Genomic DNA, 22,733 nt, shown 5'->3' with positions numbered 1-22,733 from the left:
CCTGTTAGGGCTCGGTGCCAGAGGAGGTGATCCTGTCTACTTCCTGTTGGTCAAAAATTGGTTACTCTATAAAAATTAATGGGGCATCAGCTATGACCTAGGTACTGTTTTTATCATTTGAGATATAGCTAAGAATTAAAGTATTACAACAAGTTAATAGGTGGCCCTTTCTATCTGAAGGTTCCACATGCACAGATTCAACTAACCACTGATCAAAAATAATCAGGTGCTGGAGGCACAGCACAGTGTTAGAGCCCTTCCTAGCATACATGAAGCATGGGCTTGGTTATTAGTACCTCAAAAATAAATAAATAAAAATTTCTGAAAAGAAGAGAATTCAAAAAAAGATTGCCCCCATACTGAATATACTCAGACTTTGATTTTTTTTTCCCCCTGTTGCTAGGGATCAAATCCACACAGCCTCTGTACCATTGAGCTACACCCCCAGCCCCAGACTTTTTTCCTTGTCATTATTCTCTAAACAACCATTATAACTACTATTTACATGATATTCTTGTTGTTCTAGGTATAGGTAATCTAAAAATAATGTAAAGTATACAGGAGGATGTGCATACATTCTATGCAAATACTGTGCCATTTTATATATATATAAGGGACTTGAGCATCCAAGGATTTTGGTATGTAAGTGAGGTGTCCTGGAACAAGTTCCTCAAAAATACAGAGGGAAAACTGCACATTCTAGAATTTAAATAGATCCCATAAGCCAGTAAGGATTACCCAAGGACCTGTGATTGCTCTGCATAAGATGAATGAGGGTGAGGTGGTAGAGAGTAGGAGTGGGATGTGACACTGGAGTAGAGATTTCAAAGATGAGTAGGAGACAGTGAGGCAAAGATTTGGAGGAGGAGAGGTCCCAGAGGAAGCAATAGACATCCAAAGATAGGCAAAATCTTGATATATCTGAGGTTCAGCAAGGAGGCCAGAATGACTAGAGCTCAGGGAACAGGGACAGAAGAAGATGCTGCAGTCAGAGGGTTCAGCTGTGGCTAGACAGAAGGGCACTGCAGGTCACGAGGATTTGGGGTTATTTTGAGTGCAATGGGAAATCATTGCCAGCAGGAGAATGATAGGTTCTAATTTCTGCTTCAGAGAGAAAGGAGTTTGCGGGGGAAAGGCAGAGGAAGGGAAACTAATGTGAAGGCCATTATATGAGTCCAGTTGAGAAACCATGGTGTCAGTGACCACAAGGCCATCCATGTTTTCCTTGGGTGCTTTTTTCCCCAGTGGCTAGAAGATGCTATAATGACCAGGCTTACTGGGTTCTAATTCAGCAGAGTCAGGGCTGGGAACTCCAGTGGAAGTACTTCTCCCTTGTGGGTCTAAATTCAGTTTCAACAGAGTAGTTATTGGATGGTGAAGAAATATTTTTCAAGTGTGTTAAGAAGTCACCAAAAAAACTTCTGTGTGTACCAGTGGTTTCCCACAATAGGTGAGCATTACCCAGTGACATCAGTCATAAGTTCAGAGCATGTGTCTCCTGCATGGCAGCATCGAGGATGTGTCTCCAAGCTGCCTCTGTAATTTTGATTCAGAAAGCTGTGATTGAGCAGGAGATGGTCACTGGGGAGAAGCAGTGCTGTCTGAGATGCCACAATGGCAGTCTAGGCGCCTTCACCAAGACCCAGCAGAGGTCTGGTGCTGAAGGAAATGCATGTCCAGCACCAGTGGTTTTTCCAGTAAGGACAAATCATTGTCCTTCTCTATTATGACAAGGGCCCATTGTAATCAACTTTCCACAAGTAGTTGTCTGGTTCCTACAAAGAACCGTATCATTAACTTGGTTGAGGGGAAGGTCTTGTGGTTTAGCCCAGGCTCAGCATCTATTTCTGCCACTAGAATGAACCCACTTAGTAAACCATCAGGATAAGGAGGAAAGAAGATTGACTGACATCTACACAGTGGAAATAAGGTCCACATGATTATTAAACAGCCACTGTTGCTGTCAGCATTTACATGGAATGGTTATCTTCTCATATTTTGGTTTTCTGATATATCCAGTTAAAGGCTTCATTTATTATGTTCTTTCCACCTTCCCCCAAGCCATTCAGCCAAACCCTTAGTTCCCAGCCATGAGTCCACACAAGCTAAATCCTTCCTAAGTCCATTTCCTTCCAGTCAGAGAGATATGTTTTGCCACTGGGGTTTCCCAATGATGGAAGGCCTCTTTTGAGGAAGGCTGAGAAGACTTGCAGTAATAGTATGCCTACCCAAGATGACTTGGCCTTTGCATCACTGAGACTTTGAGCTTGGGAGTTGAGTGAGAACCCTGGTTGTTTCTTTGTTATACCAGCTTAGGTCAGTTTCTGCTCACCAGACTTGGAGATTTCCTGCTACTTAAATCAAGTGATATCTTCATGGAGTTTCTCATCAGTTTTGCTCCTAAGGATGCCAGAGATCAGTTAGGCACAACGAAAGACCTCATGGGTCAGATCATTCCAATAATTTGAGCTTTCCCTATTGCCTGGGGCAGTAACAGTGTCCACCTCCATGAAGATGCAGATCTTTAGTGCAGTGGAGGCATCTCTGACTAGAATTCAAGGCTTATAAAACTCCTGCCACTTTAATCTTCTGGTGCGAATTGGAACTCACTTGATAGACCATTTCCAGTGCTTCTATATACCAGGCTTAGGGTTTCTTTCTTTCCATATGATATGTAATTTTTGGTGTACATATCACCAGAGTGCTAGCACCAATCTCCTTAAGACCATAATTAGTTGCAAAATCTAATACAGATGCCACCCAGAGAGCTATTTTTAAGTTCTTGTTATTGACATACATTGAAATATTTTTTGCATAAGATGATATAACAGATTTGTTTTAAAATACTCCAGGAAAGTAGGTGGAAAATAGTTAAAATTGTTAGATTTTTTTTTGGGGGGGGGGTGGTTACTGGATATTGAACCCAGGAGTGCTCTCAGCTACATCTCCAGCCCTTTTTATTTTTTCTAAGTTGTTAGGCTGGCCTTGAACTTGTAATCCTTCTGCCTCAGCCTCTGGAGTCACTTGGATTACAAGGAATGTGCCACAATACCAGGCTTAAAAAAAATCCACCCTTTCCTAGCACTTGGCATTTTTCTCTCTCTCTCTATTTAGTATACAAGTCTTATCTCTTAGGAGCCCATGCAGTGTGTGAAGGAAGGTCATTTGAACTGAACACTGCTTGTCTACCTCATGGGTGTGGTATTTAAGATAACAGAATCAAGATAATGAATCACAGTGGCACTTACAAGTGCCTTTATAAAGTTCATGTATAGAAGGCTGCTGATCTAAAAATGTTATGGGTTTATTTATTTACTTAGTGGTGCTAGGGATTGAACCCAGGATGTTGAACATGGTAAGTAGGCACTCTAACACTGAGATACATCCCCAGCCCAACATAATTACATTTTATATCTGTGGCTTCATATTCCCTGGGTTTGGCCTTATTGAATTTATCTATCTATATTTATTTATTATTTTGGGCGGGAGTACTGGCATTAAATCTAGGAATGTTCTACTATTGAGCTACACTCCCAACCCTTATTTATTTATTTATTTGAGGCAAGGTTTAGCCAAATTATTCAGGCTGGCCTTGAACTTGTGATTCACTTGCCTCAACCTCCCAAGTAGATAGAATTACCCACATGTGCCATTGCGTGTCCTGCCTAATTTCCCCATTCTGACTTCTGGGTTCCACTCATTTGTCAAGAAAATTTGATGGCTTTTCAGAATTCTTATTTTCATGTTCATTCACTTTCTCTCTACTGGTCCCATCCATCAAGTTCAGATTATTTTACTCTCATGATGAACTTCCGATTAACTTAATTGTCTCCCAGAAAAGAGAATGTGTAGTTTTCTTTGATTTTAAACTTTAGTAGATTTTTGTTTGTTTGTTTTTGGTGTAGAGGGTTGAGCCCAGGCAGGCTTAACCACTGAGCCACATCCTCGGCTCTTTTTATGTTTTATTTTGAGACAGGGTCTCACTTAGTTGTCTAGGGCCTTGCTAAATTGCTGAAGCTGGCTATGAACTCAGGATTCTCTTGTCTCAGGCTCCCAAGCTTGGAATTATAGGCATGTGCCACTGCTTAGAATTTTTATGGATCATAAGCAACAGATAAAAGTATGCCCAGGTATTGAAGTCACTAGATTTCGGTAGTCCACTTTCAAAAAGAAAAAAAAAAATCCTTTCTCTCTCTCTCTCTCTCTCTCTCTCTCTCTCTCTCTCTCTCATTAAACCCCCATCCCCCATCTGTTATATATATTTTATATATTTATATTGGGTTTTGTGTATGTGTGTGTGTGTGTTTTGTGATGTTAGGGTTTGAACCCAGGGCTATGTACATGGTAGGCAAGTGCTATACCACTGAGCTCTACCTCCAACCCCTATCTTATATTTTTAGAAAGCACTGTAGGGTTGGGGATGAAGCTCAGTGGTAGAGCACTTTCCTAGTGTAGACAAGGCCCAGGATTCAATCCCCAGCGCTGCTTTAAAACAAACAAATTAAAGCATTTTAGCTAATCAGTACATCTATATTAGAGCATTTAGTAATTATGCCAGATAACAAAGGAGAGAATGGTGGAGTTATTGGATAACTCCATCAGGGGGCAATGCTGTTCTAAGTGGGTACAAGCATGGCAAGTTGACTTTTTAATGATATCTAAAGTTTTTTCTTACACTAATAATTGCTTTATTTAATTTTTGTTTTTACATTTTAGCTTTTTGTGAATATAGTCACTCTGTCTAAGCTGGGAAAGAGAATTAAATTGACCAAGTAGCCTTCTGACCGAGGACAACTCTCTCAACCTGAATGCTATGAGTTGCTCACACCAGATTGTAAAACTAAATAATATCTGATTCATATTTTTCATTAGGAAACAACTAAAATTCCAGTGCTTTAAAGGCATGATATGTCTTGTGATCTACAAAGGACAGCATGACCCAAATTATAGGCAGACCTCTGTATCTACTTGTTCCCCATCCATGGATTCAACCAACTACAGATAATATTCTGAAAAAAGTTGCATCTTTACAGAATATATATATTTTTCTTGTCATTATCCCCTAAACAATACAGTATAATAACTTTTTAATAGTATTTACATTGTATCATGTGTTATCAGTCACCTAGGAGTAATTTAAAGTGTACAAGAGGATGTGGGGAAATTCTTTGAAATACAGCAGCATTTTATATAAGGCACTTGAGCACCCTCAGTGTTTGGTGTCCCAGGGGATCCTGAAACCAGTCCCAGCCAGATACTGAGGAAAGACTATGCATGATGACCAACCCATCTGTGAAGCACATCAGAGCTGGTCAATGACTGGTGAAGAAACTTATTTTGAAAACCTCCTAGGTTTCAAACATTCCAAGAAAACAAGCAAAAAGTATTACAGATGCACTGATACTGATCATTGCTTTTGTTTTGAGACATACACACACACACACACACACACACCCCGGGCGGGGGAGAAGGAGAGAGAACAAACACAGGTCCTAGTTAGTAGTTGGAAGTTCCTTTGGCTTATGGTCTTTTGGAGCCAACCATTCATAGGGAGGTGCCATAATTAGATAAATTTATGCAAGCCCCGCCCTAGGATGTTGGCTCCTTCCCGGGCCCTGGCTTAGCCTGTGACCTCCTCCACGCTGAATTGGGAGCTGGTCCTCCAGGAGCTGCTTGGGGAGCCCTGGAGTGCTCTGCAGAGAAGGGCGGGGTAGCACCTGTTGGACCTCTGTCCTGAGCCCCCCATGATGAGAAAGGTCTAAGCACATGTGACATTATCTGACTGAGCTGGATGGGCCTTAGTGGGTCTTGGAGGGCCTTGTCGACGGAGGAGCAAATGCCCCTTGCAGTGCTGGCCAGGCTGCAGGCCTGAGCGCAGAGCTGGTTGGACTCACGCTCCGCACCTCCATCCGCGAGCGGAGGCCGCTCAACGGCCCCCAGAACATCACTTTCTTTCTTCTTCTGTTAAATGTATCCTGCGCTGATCAAAGGTTGGTTTATCTAAAGAAAAAAAGAAACGTGCCAAGACATTTTCCAGTATGTTTAAGACCCAGTAGTTTCAAAACACAGTGGGGTTTATCTTTCATAGGGGACATTCTTTCTGTAAGTGCAACTCCTGATTCTTCTATTTGATTTTGTAGTGAAGTGTATTCGTCACTCAGAAATGGAAAAGATCCACTTAAAATATTTGTTTACTTTTCCCTAGTAAGGAACTAGTATTGGTTGTAAAAGGTACATTGATTAAATGTTATGGCACATTGATAAGTTTGTATTACTAGGAAATGCTTCAGGACATGCTATTAGGACAAAAATTGATGTTACTTAAAGAAATACCCAAGCTGCTCTACCTTTCTGAGTTGGATTTGTGTTGTTTTTGATGTTGGAATTCAAGCCCAGGGCTTCCTGCATGCTATGCAGGGACCACTGAGCTACATCACTATTCCCAGATTTTATTCAATTTTATTTATTTAGTTTGCTTTTGTGGTTTTGTTTGTTTGTTTGTTTGTTTTTAATTTGTGAGTTGGTTTTTAAATGTGTTCTTGGTTTCAGAGATACTTCCATGGTTAGGAATCTATTTAACACATATTTTATGCTCCTGTTATTAATGAGTCATTTTGCTAGAGACTAGGTGGTCATGAAGAAACTGGAAGGTGTTCTCACACAACTGCTAGTGTAGATACCTCTGTGGAGTTTAATCAGCTCTGGGGGGTTCTGGTAATGAGATCTAATTTGAAAGTTGATGAGGGAAATAGTCCAGTTTGTTGTTAGGAGTTATTCCTGGCTGAGTGAACAGCATATGCAAAGAGTGGAGACCAGAGAAAGGAGAGCACATTGGAGAAACCAAGAGCAGGGTGACACAATGCAAACCTCAACCCATTTCCACTTCTCAGATGAGAGCTGCCCTTCATTGCCTCTGTGGAGCAACCTGACAGAAGGCCACAGCTTGCAGAATGCTTGTTTCCCTAAGCTGTTTTCTTGCCTGAATCCATGCTCAAGGTCATGACCCCAAGCCTATTTACAGCAGTTATGTTTACTATTATAATTATGGAACTTACTTATATGCTGATGAAATGTAAGTAGGAGACCAAAGAGTCTTTGAGTCTATGAAAATGAGTTTAAATACTTTGGAGAGGCTCAATAAACATAGATTGCTAGGCTAGGGATGTAGTTCAGTGGTAAAGAGCTTGCCTAGTGTGCACAAGACCATGGGTTCCAATTCCCAGCACTGTTAGCACAAGGTGCATAATTGACAGAGCTGGGGAGCAGACTTCAGGTCAGGAAGCTCTTCTTTATAATCTGTCAAACACCTGATGTGGCTCATTTTCAGGGATAAAATGGCTACTGACCATGAGGTTCCTGGTTTTATATATAGTAACAGGAGTTAGTTACTTTTGGCAGGTAGGGGGCAGGCCCAGATTATGGGAGGAGTTTTGGTGGCAGGATCATTTAGGGCCGGGCAGGAGGTCAGGTAGGTAAACCATATCCTTAAAGCACAACTGAAAAAAAAAAATCTGTCAAACTAAGGAATCTTGTACCCAGATTGCTTTGTTAGTGCCTCTGGTTTTATTGCTGTACTTTAAAGAAGCCAGAAATGGGAATCATAACTGAAGCATTGTGGATGTGGATTATACAAGAAAGATGTAGAATTTGTTTCAGACAACCATACACTAAGAGTCCCTCTCTGTATCATGACAAAATGAATAATTGCATCTTTACATGTTTTAAGTTAAAATGTTTATGGCATAAATACTTAAATTGTTTTTTCTGGTCTTTTGATATTTAGGCAGGTCCCCTGTGCTCCACCTCAAAGCTGTAGGTCCCTGAGGCTATGGCAAGATGAAGGTGAGGGGGAAGGGCTCAAAGGCTGGTCTAGACTGGAGATCCAGCTACTAGAAGGAGAAGGAGCCTGGGGCAACCAGGAACCACTGAAGTGTTTTAAGTGGAGTGAGATGGTTAGATTTGCATTTTAGAGAGATGATTGGATAGATTGTGGAGCTAGTGGGAGGAGTCTGTTTCTTAATCTAGTGGCTACGGATTCCTGAACTAGAAAATGACTGTAATACTGGAGAAATGAAGAACTTGGAGGTCAAGCAAACTGTCTGGATGTTTTGGGCAAAGGAAAAGGAGGCCGTGCTGTCACCATGCCTGGGTGACACCAGAAGAGCACATGGTTGGGGAGCTGTTTCCTATTCAGGTGGGTAGAATAGGAGCCAGTTTTCAGTTCAGTTGTCATCACCTTTGATTATAAGGTCTGGTGAGGGGGAGGGAGACCCAGGCTGGAGGTATAACAACATGGGAGTCATGGGGGTGGGGAAGGGTGAGCAATGAGAAGAGGCTCTTTAGGCCAGTACTGAGGATCAAGAACATTTGGGAACCAGTAAAAGGAGAAGTTCAAAAAGGTGATAGAAAAAGTAGCCAGAGAGGTAAGTAGAGTCCCAGATAAACTAGGAAGCCAGGGGCTTTGAGTGGGTGAGTTAGGCAAATGCATAACTAAGTGTCAAAGGCAGCCAAGACTCGGTGGGTTATGCCTGTCCTTTCATCTACTTGGAAGGCTGAGGCAAGAGGAAGACATAAGCCAAGAGCTCCAGGGCCATAGTGATAACTCAGCAAAAAAAAAAAAAAAAAAAACCATCACGTGAGTAAAAAATACCCTTGGGATTCCGGGTGAGGAGGAGCCTGCCTGGTGACCTTGATTAAAAGTTTGAGGTCAGCACCAAGGTGGGACCAGAACAAAGTAGAAGGCTGTGGGAGGGGTTAAGGCTTTAAGATGGAAGTATTTTATCTACTTAGCTTAATCTGTGTTGATGGTTTTCTGACTTTATGGCTGAAAATATCCCATATTGCTAAGGATTAATTAAAAATGATTTGTTTTTGCCCTATCTGAAAGCTCATTAAAATGAATGTGCCAATTCTTATCAAATGGTTTTGATGGAAATAGCAATGTTACCTTTATATCAGAAAGTTCCCTTCGTTGATTTAGAATTATTTAATATACCAACATTTAAGAAGTTAGAGGAATTATTAAAAATACCGAGTGCTTATATCATTTCAATTCTCTACCACTGAGCTACATTTCCAGTCCTTTTTTATTATTTGTTTGTTTGTTTGTTTGTTTGGTACTGGGGATTGAACCTAGGGGTACTGTACCCCAGTGAGTTAGACCACTGTTCTTTTTATTTTTTATTTTGAGAATGTGGCTTGCTAAATTGATGAGGCTGACCTCTAACTTGAAATCCTCCTGCCTCAGTCTCCAGAGTTGCTGGGGTTATAGGCATGTGCCACCATGCCTGGCTTCATTTTTTTTTAAATGAAAGTGAACCATAAGAATTACCAAAGCATATTTTTTGAAAAATCTTATAGTAAAGTTAAGAAATTTATTAAAACTCTGTGTTTGGCGCTGGGGTTGTGGCTCAGTAATAGAGTGCTTGCCTAGCATGTGTGAGGCACTGGGTTCAATTCTCAACACCACATAAAAACATAAATAAATAAAGATTCAAAAAAAGTGTCCCTGCATCCTCTTTTCCTCCTCTGCCTTAGTTTTTGGGTGTTCATTGTTTTAAAAATTCCTATTTATATTTTAGGGCTGGGGTTGTAGCTTAGTGGTAGAGCACTAGCCTAGCATGTGTGAGGCACTGGGTTCGATTCTCAGTACCACATACAAATAAAATAAAGGTACATTGACAACTAAAAAAAAATTTTAAAAAAATTGCTATTTATATATTTTGTTAGATAGAACAGATTTACACATTGATAGTTCAGTTAGAAACAGATTGTAGCATACTTGTATTTTTCCTTAGGAGGACCACCTGAATAAGGCACTAAAAATTCTGGATACAGAGAATTAATGAATCACTAAAGGGTGTGGGTCTCAAATAGTTATTCTGGCTGCATATTGTTGTAATTATTTTTGTGAAAATTAATTTTATTAACATAACTTTGGGTTAGAAAGCTAGAGCTGAATTTTAATTTTCTGTTGACTAGGTGTAGAACCCTGGGCAATTTAGTTAGCTACAGTCTTTTTTTTTTTTTTAATGTGGAATGCAGTGATATTTAATATAGTTATAGCATTATGCAGCCATCCCCATTATGTAATTTTAGACCCTTTTCATAAAACCCAAAGGAAGCTTACTACTCAGTTTCTCTTTCTTCCCAGCCTTTGGTAACTACTGATCAGCTACAGAATCTTTAGTGCAATGGAGAATTTTTTTTTTTTTTTTTTTTTTTTTGGTACCAGGGATTGAACTCGGGTGCTCTACCAATAAGCTACATCCCCAGTCCTTTTTAATTTTTTTATAAGTTGACCAGGCTGGCCTTGAACTTGTGATCTTCCTGCCTCAGCTGGGATTAAGGCCTGTACCATTGGACCCAGCTGCAATGGGAGAAATTAATTAATATTACCTACCCCACAGATGTAAAAGAATGATCTGGTTCACAGAAAGTATGTAGTAAATAAATATTAGTAGTAATCAGGAAAGCATTAATTTGTGCAGGGACATGGGTAGTGATGAGCAGTGAACTGATTCCATCCAGAGTTCTAGTTATTTATTTAACCACCCTAACTAACGGCTTAACCCTAGATAAGTCATGTAATCTAACAAATAAAGCCCTAGAGGGCTAGGGGGCTAGGAGACTATCAGGAACAATGTTCTCTCTAATTATTATACCAATATATGTTAAACAAATTTACAATATATACCCTCATAGTATTAAAGGGGAAAAAATTTAACCAAATCTTTTCCATTGATTTTCTTGACCTCAAATTGCAGTCATTATCCAGTGTTTTCAGAGACTCCAGTAAACATTTTGTTACAAGTATGGGAAGAAGAAGAAACCACAACAGGTGTTGAGGTGCACATGTGTGGGTGTGCACATGCACATATGTTGTGCCTTTGTGATAATTGTGAGCACACCATTAAAGCTTTCTGTTTGATCTCCATTTCTTAGATCATGACTTTATGTTTTGTTTAGTTAAATCACTTTTCAAAATTTTTCTTTCAGTAATGAATCAGAAAAAATATCAAATTAGATCTTACTTGCTGAGCACCTGTTTTGGGTGATAACAGAGCTCTTGGAAAGCTGGTTGGAGTGTTGGTGACCCAGGGTTTTGATTGTTAGGTGTGAATGTCATGTGTCTTGCCCAGTTCCTTCTTCCTTTCCATTTCCACTTTATATGTTCATGCCAAGGAACATTGGGTGTTGGTTGTATTTATCTCTAAAACAAGTTGGATTCGTTTACTTATCTTTAGACAAGTACTTGCAGTAAGAGTATTTTCCTGACTGCTAAGATGGTACACAGCAAAGTCACTGTCTTTTGAGCCTGCTGAGAGATAGCATAGATTCCACAGAGTCCAAGGCATTTAGAAATTATGAAAGGCTTCTGTATGCAGGAACAAGGATTACAAGCAGGGACATCAGTGCCTGAAACTATATTGCCTGGAAGTCTTGGAGATTACATTAGCTCCAATAGCAGTTCTCTGCACTGGTATTTCATTGCCTATAATCAGGGTTTTGTTTTTTTTTTAAAGAACATAGTGTTCCAGTTCTTGCTCAGAAAAACATGATAAAGTATTTAACATTTTCCCTGCAAACTCATGAGATTTCATTTAAAACCTTCACCATTTTAAAAATTGAATTTGTTCAAATCTTCCTGAACTATTGAAGAATGAACCTTCTTCCAAATATCACGTGTCTCGTTACCGAGTTTCAGACAGTGGATTTTAAAAGGAGAGGAAGGAATGATAAACATAAGAAGAGGGAGAGTTAAGCGCTCTGGACACCTGGCAAACAACTTCTAAGTATCAGTAGTCTGACTGTTACTGGCTTGTTGCAAGAAGTCTGAGGCTTGAAGGTTGTGGGTAACCTTCCCTAGCTCAGCTAAGTGCAGCTGAATAGTAGATAGTGGGGCTGGCGTCCTAACCAGGTCCAACAGTTAAGAGAACAAAGAAGACTACAGAAAAGCAGAAATATATTTATTAGACCTTGAAGGATGAAACCTGCACACAGAGGACAGGAAAGTGCTGGCCTTTAGTGAAGAAAGTGCCTTGTCTTCTAAAGGACAGTTATGATTTATTTGTTTCTGCATTAATCCAGGTTCTAGTCAGTGCCCAGGTACAGAATGTCTTGTTTGGAGCAGTTTTTGGAGCACATAGGCTATGGGTGGGGGTAATGATGGGAGGGTTCATTTAAGCCACCGAGAGCAGATTTTCTACAGTCTTATGTATTCGAGTCCACATGACACTAGGATGAACAGCTATAGCTTTGAAGGCACAAAGGCACTTTTCCTTTATCATTGCTTTCGACGCATACTGGATGCTTTTCACAGTTTGTTCTTCTGACTCCGGCTTCGTTTCTTTCTGTGCTGTAAGTGATTGAACCCTTTCCTTCTGTGGCAAAGAGCCTGTACCAGTCAGCCTGTCGTCACCATCAGGAGCAGTCGGTGTGCTGAAACAGTGGCTACTGTTGAATTCAGTGCATGCTAAAAAAATGGTATGTTGTACATGGCATTAAATGTCTTTTAGATTTCCTTGGAAACTGGCATAACTGACCAGGAGATTAATAATACAATGTCTGTTTTTAATCCATTCAGAACTAAGGAATCACCCTGGGTACTCAATTATTTATGCTAATGGATAAGGGAATATTGGTCTGAATAACTGATAGCAATGTTGCAAATTATTTCCTGTTAAGGACATCTGCCATCCCAGCTTTAGAAATAACAATCCATTTTAGCTGTGGGAGATGGCTAATGAGTGTCCATAGATCTTGGTTATGTTCCTGTTGGTTTTGGGTAGCCATTGCTGGTGTGGGAATTGGCACCATTGGTCAGTCCAGCCAGTGATTACCAGAGGTAGGGGTTTCTTGTTTCTCGACTGAGGTGATAGCTGTTCTTGAGCAGTGCTGTGCTCAAAAATAGCATTGCTCTGCCCTCCAGGGCCTCCTACTCTCAGCACCTGCCCTGTGGCTCTTGGGAATAAAAGCATGTCAAAACCCAGGGGAAACAAAGTTCCTAGGATATTCCTCCATTCTGGATATCTCTATAACATTGGGAAATTACTGCTTTGAGGAAACAGCAGCAGTTGGGAAACTTTGGTTGCTAAGTAGGTATGCAGTGCTAATTCTACACATCATCAGAAGGTGTGCATGTAAGAACATCTGTACCATATTATACTTAAGATACCAGAAATTCAGCTTTAATGACTACCTACTCAATCTCAGGAAACAATCCTGGAGGGGTAGAAAGGTGGCCTGCTTTTAATTTGAGGTATTACTACTAACTTGCCTCTCCAATAGCCTTTCTTTTGAATATGCATGTAAATACATATGGGTCTTAGGCCCACTTTCTCTAAAGTAATTTAAATTCCTGCTTCTTTTTTTTTTTTTTTTTTTCAGTGGGGGTGGTGGTCCTTGTGATGGTAGTGGTGATGTTGGTGCTATTGGGAATTGAACTCAGGGGCATTCTACCACTGAGCTACATCCCCAACCTTTCCTCCCGCCCCTTCATTTTTATTTTGAGGCAAGATCTTGCTAATTGGCCTAAGCTAGCCTTGAACTTACGATCCTGTGCCTTCCAAATTGCTAGATTACAGGTGTGCATCAACACATATTTATAGAACAAAATGATCAGAACAGTCCATGTGTTTTCAACGTTTACTTTATTCTGATTGCTACGTATTTGATATTAGTATATAATTTGGCTCTCTTCATTTCTGGGACTGACTCTCAACTTACTTCTTGTGTTGCCAGTAATAAATGTTTCTAACTGCCCAGTCCCAATAATATATTGTAATGATCTCTTGCCCAAAGGAATTTGGGAGGGGAGCAAGATTTTATGACTTCTTTCCACTATCCTTAAGTTGTTTTTGTTTTTGTTGGTATAGGGCATTGAACCCAGGGACACTTTACCACTGAGCTACATCCCCAGCCCTTTTTTGTTTTCTATTGATAGGGTCTTACTATGTTGCTGAGGCTAGCCTTGAATTTGCAATCCTTCTGTCTCAGCCTCTTGCCTCACTGTAATTGCAGGCATGCACCACCACTCCTGGCTGCAGAAGGTTTTTGTTGTAGTATTTTTATTGATTTGGCAAATATAGGCTGTAATCAGTGAACTTTTTTTTTTTTTTTAACTAGAGGTCAAACTTACTTATTCTATTATACTCTTTTCTTTTTAGTAGTGGCTTCTTCCAAAAATAGATTGCTAGGTGAACATCCTTAGAGAAGATACCACATTTCAGTTCAGCATTTGTTTATGTATCATTTTCTCTTCTTTTTTATCTTTATTTCATTTGGAATGCCCCATAAAGTTAGTTTATTTTAGTGAGTACCTCTGTTCTAAGGTCCTGAATTCTCAGGGCTCCTAATCTAGTACCCTGACCTCATCTCTGGACTTAGAAAAAAATCTCTGGGAAACAAAAGCTGTTCTGTACCAGACGCTTGTGGAGAGTGAAAGTGCAAACAGACAGAACAAAGGACCTGTGGCAACGGAGCTTTTTCTTTTTGAAAACCAGCAATTTTAAGAAAATGAAAGTGCTGTGGAATTTATTTGCCTTTGTTAGAATGGATGCCCATAAGAGTGAACTCCCACTTCTCGATGCTTTGCTTCTCAGTGTTGGGCATTTTATCTCTTCACTTGACTAAAACCATGCCTTACTCCTTCCTTTCATAGTTTTCTTTAGTTTCTGAATCAATGAAAGAAGCACACTGGTATTCAGGATTTTGCCTCATAGCAGGGTTTCTCAAGGAATGTTGCACAAGAACAGTGGACAACACACAACAGAAAGTTGCCCAGAACAACAGCTCTCACAGCTGAGTGTGCATTGGCACAACCTGGAATCTTATAGAAAGGCAGATTCTCAGTCCACAGAGCTGGGCCCAGCAATCTTCATGTCTGACCCGCTCCCAGGTCTTGTGAACACTGCTGGACTGCAGGTCCCTGGGTGAGGCTATAGACACTCTCTTTGGAGTAGTAATATGTTATGGTAAAAAGAAAACTCTGACCAAATAAGGTTGGGAAGCTCTGTGTTAATCAAGATTAAACAACAGGCCGGCTGGACTTCTTATGCCTGTGATTACTGATGAAACTTGTGGGGTGTCCAAGGAGTAGATAAAGCATACAGTAGGTTTCAGACTTTTCATGGATCATCTTAGGCAGCTAGCATTCCACAAGGTAGACTAGGAAACTTTACATAACATTCATCTGCTATTAAAAAAAAAGTATCTTTTGAGTATATAATTCAATAAAGCACCATGTTTATTGAGAATAAACGTACCCCTGTTGTACGAACTATTAATCATTTTAAATATTTGATTCTTAAGTTGTCTTTTAAAAATACTTGTGAAGGGCCTGGGGATGTGACTTCGTGGTAGAGCACTTGCCTGGCATGGTGGGGCCCTGGGTTCAATCACCAGCACCGAAAACAAATGTAAAGGAAAAATTTGAAACTGATTTAGTTGCTTGTTATTCCCAATATGTGTTTCACTTTTATTGTGGGTGTGTCTGCTTGTTTTTTAATAGAGAAAAAAAAGTGTATTTCTCCCAGTGCTGGAGGCTGGAAGTTCCATGTCAGGTAGCCAGCTCCTGGTTCTTCTCACTTTATTATACATGGCAAGAGGGGGAGTGCATCTCCTGTGGGGTTTTGAAATTATGAGTTCCCCAGAAAACTTTACTTAGGTGGATTCAAGCATGGGATAGAAACAACCAAAAATATTTGAAGATTAGAAAAGCCTTCAACACAGTAATACAGTCAACATTGGTATTATAATTGTGTAGCTTTGCATTCTGAGTTTGTGCATGATTTTTTATTTTGATGTATTTTTGTAGTGCTGGGATTGGAACCCAGGGCCTTGCACATGCTAGGCAAGTGCTCTTCCACTGAGCCACACCTCTAATCCCTGGTGCTGTGATTTCTATGAGAGCTGGCAAGTTAGTAGGGACCTCAGTGTTTTTCTGTGCGATAGTAGCAGCACAACAGCTAAGATTTACTAATTCCCCATGCTGTTCTGAAAATAGTGTATTCTTTTTTTTTTTTTTTTAAAGAGAGAGGGAGAGAGAATTTTAATATTTGTTTTTTAGTTTTTGGCGGACACAACATCTTTGTTTGTATGTGGTGCTGAGGATCGAACCCGGGCCGCAGGCATGCCAGGCAAGCGCGCTACCGCTTGAGCCACATCCCCAGCCCTGAAAATAGTGTATTCTAACAATCTAATGAGGATTATTGGTACTCCAGTCCCTCTTCCCCTGTACCCCCTACAGATGAGGAAACTGAGATGCCTAATGGAAATGTTCCCTCATTTAGCTGTGGTCCACCAGGTAGTCATGATGCAACAGGTTTTTGAACATAGGGTCACCACTGTAAAGCATGTGTTTTACTAATTGGCACTATGGCTTTTTAAACCCACATTTATGACCTTGTGATCACTACTTTGCGTATATTATCTCATTGTTCATAAAGTTAAAAAGGCAGTGGCTTCCTGTCATGAAGAAATTGAAGGAAGCACACTGTTTGTTAACAGTGTCACAATGTAAAAGAAGAACCTTGCTCATTGTAGACAATTTGGGAAATACAGAAAAGTACAGAGGAGATAAAAATAACCCATAATGTTATCTAGAGAGAACCTCCTTTAAAACACATTTTTTCATTAGAGAGGAAAAATATTTTATTTTAAAAAATTCTTTAATTGCACTTTATAGCACCTCAGCTTGTTTGTTTTGTTGTTTTGTTTTAGTGCTGGGGCGCCAACACAGTGCCTGACTTATTTAGGCAGGCACCCTAGCACTGAGCGCTATCCCCAGGCTAGAGGATATATATTCTATATAGTAACATATACATATTACTTGCACAGAGTAGGGTATACATGTACTTATTTACTTGTGCATCTTTCAAATAAGAAACCCCTCTTTTAAAGTGGTTTTATAAATTTGCAGTTAGCATAATACAGTATCATAACTCAAATTTTTGGCATACCATGATGTGAAATCCTAACTCAATTTTTGAACCAAGAGACCTCTGTGCTTTTCTCTGATGAAATAAAAGCCTCTGGAAAAGCTCTGTGAAAGTCTAACTCAGGTTTGGAGATTACAGTTAAAAGCAGCAAACACATTTCTACCATAGTCACCAAGGCTCTCCACTGCCCCTGACAGGCTGTAAGTGTGCTGGGGTTTGGTGTGTGTAGGTTTTGCTTTAGTTTAGAATTTCTTCCCTACAGTCCTCGCGTTGTGATGTCGCTGGAGCAGCTAGCCCTGGGTCACACAGAGTGAGCTGTCAGTTTCTGGGCAGACTCTGGCCAGGAATCCACAGGGCGGCGGGGAAGCAGTGAATAGCGATTCTGCAGTTCCGAACTGCCAGCCTGCCTATCTTCCCCAACACTGGTTTCTGCCACACCCTTGACCTGCCCTGAATGTTGCTGTTTTTCAGTCGCAAGGATGGTAGCTAGAGGGGAAATAGCAAGATTTTGGAGTCTGGAAAGCCTTCACATGGGTATGTGTACAGAGAATAGATCCTTCTGTTCAGTAGACTTTGCTGTCTTGACTCTCTCCAAGTTGCAGTTTGTGTACTCTCCCTTTCCCTCCCTCTTCCCCTCTCTCTCTCTCTCTCTCTCTCTCTCTCTCTCTCTCTCTCTCTCTCTGTATGTGTGTGTTCTGGTCAGGTGTGAATGTGAACAATAAAGCTCATTCCTCCCAGGAGAGGGTCCTGAGGGGAGGTTTCATTGCAGACATAGTCCATCAAAGAGATTGACTTTGTTCATGGCACAGTACTTAGTATAAAAGAGAAAATAGTAAGAGTTAAGCATGGTCTTTTTTTTCTGTAAGAGCCGAGGGGTCTGGTCTTGGCTACTGGTACTGTTATTGATTGCTACTTATTCATTTCATGAAATTTCCTTTATTTAAGAGGTTATAAATACATAAAAATGTTCCTTTATTTTAAAAACCTCTTTATTTAAGAGGTTGAAATACATAAAAATGTTCCTGGCTAAATTTAGGAGTGAGGTTGGAGGTTGTGAATTGATTTTGGGAGAATACTGTTTCAAAATTGATATTGCCTAGTCTTCTGTTATTTCACCATCTCATCACACCCTTTTTTGTATTTTTAATTTCTTTATTACAGTCACCCTAACTTCTTAGTTTTTCTAAGTATTGACTACTGGACTAGTCCCTATTTGAATGCAAAAGAAATATTATGCTAAGAAGTTATAAAGTATAATCCATGTATTCTTAAAAGAATCTGTGTATTCTCTTACTTGCTTAAATAAAAAAAAATTACTACACAGAAAGAATTTTCTCTGGCTGCTGTAACAGATACAGTAGGATGCTTTAAAAACAGATCTTGTCTCTGTTTTTGCCTTAAATAGACACCAGTAGCTTGCACTGAAATGAATGAGAATCGTAGGTGACAGCTTGAAGGCAGCCTTGGGCCTTGTCAGAGCAATACTGTTTGGAGTTTGTGTTTTCTTCCTTGTTTTGATTGGTTTCTCTGCTGGCCTGGAGAAGACAAGGATGTGGTTATGGCTTCTGTCTCTGGCTGATTGTCAGAATCAGACTGGTATTCCATTGCACTAACCCAAATTTAGAAAAAGGAAAAAGAGTTGCCCCCAGATTTCTATATTGAGAACACAGACCCTACCTTCACAGTGGCCTTGCTGGTCACTCAAGTGGCAGGGCTCAGTAATGCCAGCATCCCACACAGTACCCACTGAGTAAGGCCAAGATGAAAGGAGGGGGTGAGCGGGTGTCCTACTCTGGGAGTTGTTGTAGGGGAGGGATGGTGGCCTCCCTCTGACCTGCAGCATTCCTCCAGGCCTGGGAGATGATCCGGAGCTGCTTCCTCCCACATTCATGTAGAGACCCAGGGGACGCCTGACTCAGCCTCTCAGGGGAATGCTCTGTGTTGCTAAAGACTCATAGCATGCCAGAAGCTTTCTTTGGAAAGCTTGTCCTTTGGAAATGGATTTTGGGGACCTGTTCCCCTCCCCATCATACCCTTACGGAATTGGGAGAAACCTGCTCCTGTGCCAGAGCACCCCTTTCACCCTGGACTCAGCTTCAGTGGACTGGCCCTGGCTGTAAAGGGCTAGCAGCTGTCTCCTAGACCTCCCTGCTGGGAAAAGCCAGCTATGGAGTTGTCTTTACTTTCCCGCTCCAAAAGTTCTCTTGAGCAGTGTGTTCCTAAGACAGGTCTGTTATACTACATGCACATGTATGGTAAAATGACAGGTGCTATGTGAATTGACTGTAAATGATAAACTAGTATAAAATAAGGAATAAAGCTCACCCATGGTGGGTTTGCTTTCACTTGAAAAAGCTGGTGAATGTTTGTGAGGCCCTTTGGGATACTTTGGTGATCCTTAGGGGGACGTCCAGTGAGAATAGACAGGGAGCCCTTCCCATTGATGTGAGCTAAGTGAGGCCAGAGGCGAGGCAGATTCCCCAGGATTGTTTTGGAGCATACACATCTCGTCTGAATCCAGCCCTACCATTGGGAGTAGTTAACCTCTTTGAGCCACAGTTTCCTCCTCAATAAACGAACAGTAATAATCCAGAATGCTGTGAGGCTCACAGATGATTTATGTCAGGCTGAGTATGATGCCTGGAGTACACTATAGCTCACTCGGGGGATGCAGTGGAACTGGCTGGAATCTTGCTGGGTTCCTTCCACCAGTTAGCCAGTGAGAGGCAACTATGGGAGCTGTAAGGGGCAGTGAAACACTGGCTGTGAGTGAAAGAAAAGAGGAGGCTTCCAGCACAGATCCTCAGGTGCCAGAGAGGATGGACAAAAAAAGCCATCATCAATGCCAGAAACCCAAGGAAGAACAGCAACTAGCTGAAAAGAGGAAACAGAAACCTAGGGACAAGCCAAAAGTGAAACCAGAGGGCTTAGTGAGGTTTGGCAGCCCACACTTGTAATCCCAGCAACTAGGGAAGCTGAGGCAGGAGGGATCACAGGTTCAGGACAGTCTGGGCAACTTAGATCCTGTCACAACATAAATAAAAAACTGAAAAGAGCTAGGGATGTAGCTCGATGGTGGAGCACTTGCCTACCAGGTGTGAGCCCCTGGGCTTCAATCTCCAGCACTGCATTTAAAAAGAAAAAAAAAAAGAAAACCTGAGGGCTCAAAACAAGATGCAGAGAAACCCCAAACTTGAATCCTAGGTCTGAATAGGAAACAGGATGGAGATCAACCTAGAGCAGGAGGAAGCAGAGCTGCTGGGCTGGTGGTGTGTGGGGTGGGTGGGTGGGGGATCCCAGAGGTGCTGGCTGCCCAGTCTCCTGGTGCAGACCTACCCTTGCAAGTCCCGTGAGACCCATTTTACAGATGAGCACGGTCAGGCTCTTTCAAAAAGTGATCTAGCGCATATGTGAGGCAATTTTAGGGTAAGTTTTCATTTTAAATTGAGAGGGGGGGAAATTTATTTACTGGTGGTTTACTTAAAGACTTTTATACCCATTTTCAGAGGTTTGCTACAAATTTAGTTTAGTCATAATATAACTGGCTTCTGTCTGTTCTGGGCAGCCAAAGTCAAACATGGCCCCAAGTGGTATGCTGATGTAAAGCTGTGTATATTGGGAGAACCATCTTATTTTTTGCAGTACAGGGGAGTAAACTCAGGGGCTCTTTCTCTCTGAGCTACATCATTTTTATTTTTTATTTTGAGACAGGGTCTCACTAAATTACCCAGGCTTGCCTTGAACTTGCAGTCCTCCTGCCTCAAGCCTCCCGAGTAGCTTGAATTATAGACATGTGCCACCATGTCTATAATGGCAGGGAGACTATCTTTAAACAATCCTTAGACTTTATGAGAGGTATCAGTGAGGGCACTTATGTTCATTGCTGGGGCCCTTTTTTATTATATTATCATTCAATATTTCTAAAGATTAAAAAATACTATTTATGGAGAATGGTTTAAAAGTCTACATTGGGCTTAAAAGTGACTTAGGTGACAGTGATATTTTACATTCTAGAGTGTGAAAGATATTTCATGCTGTAATTCATTCAGCTAGCACTGACTAGTAAGCATGTTCCTCATCCTTGAGAAAGTTAGTGGGAACAGCTATAAGCTAACTTAAGTGTAAGAACTTGAACATACACATGGTAAGAATTTTGAAAGAGGTAAAGCTGATGTATTTCTAGGACATTGAAGACAGGTTGTTACTGTAGGGGATCAGGGAATAATGTGAGAAGAGAACTGAAAAATCATGGAATTCATCACCAGGAACTGACAAAAACTTTTGAAGGATGATTCGGAAGTTGACAGGCTGTTTTGGGAGGGAGGTTGCTGCATGTGGAGAAGTCAGCAAAAAGATCTTTCTCTTTTTATTGGATACTCTTTGGTACCAGATGGCTATAGCAGAGCTTTCTGTGCAATCAGAATCCATTTCTCTGCAACCTGTGGCTTCCTGCATGGATAGGCAGTGAAAGACATGCCTCTTGCACAATCCATTCTTGTTATATAGTTTAAATAAGGTTAGTCTGAAAGTCCATTGGTTCCCAAATTTGGCCAGGCATCAGAAAGAATCATTTCGGGGAGCTTTTTGAAGACAGATTCTCAGCAAACACTCCCACCCACCCACCTTGATTCAGTGGTCCTGAGTGGGGCAGGACCACTGAACCAGAATGGGAGTGTTTGCTGAGAAAGCTTTTCTAAACATTCTCCATGTGATTGAGTACCCTAGGTGTCTGGGAACCATTAACGAGGAGTGGGTTGGGTGCCCTGGCAGCCAGGTGGCATTCTTTGACACTGCTTGTTCCCTCTGTGTGCATCTCAGTGGTTTGAGGGTCACTTTCTGGGTTGAGGCATTCAGCCATGGTTTCAACCCTTGGAGCAGCTCCCTGTGAAAGCCACTCAGGTCTGTGCACACAGCTGCCTGCCTCTGCCAGCCACTTCCGTTTTTGAGATGGGAAGTCCGAATTGCTTATCTCAACCTTGAGGAAGTCAGTAGGAGTGATCAGCAGGAGGTTTTCTGAAGTACATGTTTTTAACAGATTGTTCAAAGCCCGGGAATGTCCCCAAAATAAGATGAGGGAAATCCCCTCTGAGAAGCCTGCTGGCTGGGAAAGGGTGCTGCTCATTAGCTACTATGCTGGTAATAGCTAGCCCATGGTGGAAGTATTGTCTTCAGACCAAGCCCTGCTGAAGCTGAAGTTTGGCATCTTAATTCTCACCTTCCATCTGTTTAACAAAATGCTCCACATCTGCCTTCTCATCCCTCCTCTCTCAGCTAGCTATCCAGGGCAGGGACGTTTTCCTCTGTTACAAATGAGAAAACAGAGGTCAGAGAGGTCTAGGCCTTTCCCAAGATGGCCACTCTGGGACTCAAATCCAGATCTTGGGATTTCCAGTCTAGATCTTTTAAAATCCTGGCACTTAAGTGTGTAAAAAATAAGCCATATGGGAAAGAGACCTTTTGTTTGTCATGAGGACAAAGCTCCAACAGGCTGTGGGCAAATAGGAAGGTGTTGTAAAAAGCAGCACTGCATTGTTGGTGCCTTTGGTGAATCCTGACCCCCAAGTTCATCTTGAATCAGTTGCCAGGTATGATCCTCTTATTTTTATTTATTGGTTTTGCAGTGTTAGGGATGCGACCCAGGGGTGCTCTGCCATTGAGCTCTATCATCAGCCTTTTTAAATTTGAGTTGCTAAGTTGCCCAAGCTGGCCTTGAACTTGGTGTTTTTCAGCCTCAGACTCCTGAGTTGCCAGGATTACAGGCACATGCCACCATGCCCAGCCAGGTGTAATCCT

The 22,733-nt window shown here is 41.3% G+C and overlaps 1 protein-coding gene across 7 annotated transcripts in view; it reads left to right on the top strand.

The window, feature by feature from the left end:
- The window catches only part of Spata13 (spermatogenesis associated 13), a 351,797-nt gene that overhangs the window by 298,096 nt on the left and 30,968 nt on the right, over window positions 1-22,733 (top strand). The window contains exon 1 of one of the 7 annotated variants that reach the window (XM_046447985.2): window positions 7,762-8,194. The exons of 4 other annotated variants lie outside the window; for them this stretch is intronic. In XM_046447985.2, the coding sequence (XP_046303941.1) occupies window positions 8,071-8,194 (124 nt within the window). In that variant the 5' untranslated portion in view covers window positions 7,762-8,070. Of the gene's footprint in view, window positions 1-7,761; window positions 8,195-12,467; window positions 12,487-17,166; window positions 17,475-22,733 lie in introns of those variants that run through there. 2 more of the 7 variants (XM_058580770.1, XM_046447995.2) reach the window with 2 other exon arrangements.

This window comes from Marmota monax, unplaced genomic scaffold (genome assembly GCF_021218885.2).
Source record: "Marmota monax isolate L192 unplaced genomic scaffold, Marmota_monax_Labrador192_F-V1.1 WCK01_AAM20220418_F8-fsc00043, whole genome shotgun sequence".
NCBI lineage: Eukaryota > Metazoa > Chordata > Mammalia > Rodentia > Sciuridae > Marmota > Marmota monax.
This window is presented reverse-complemented; position numbering and strand designations above follow the sequence as displayed.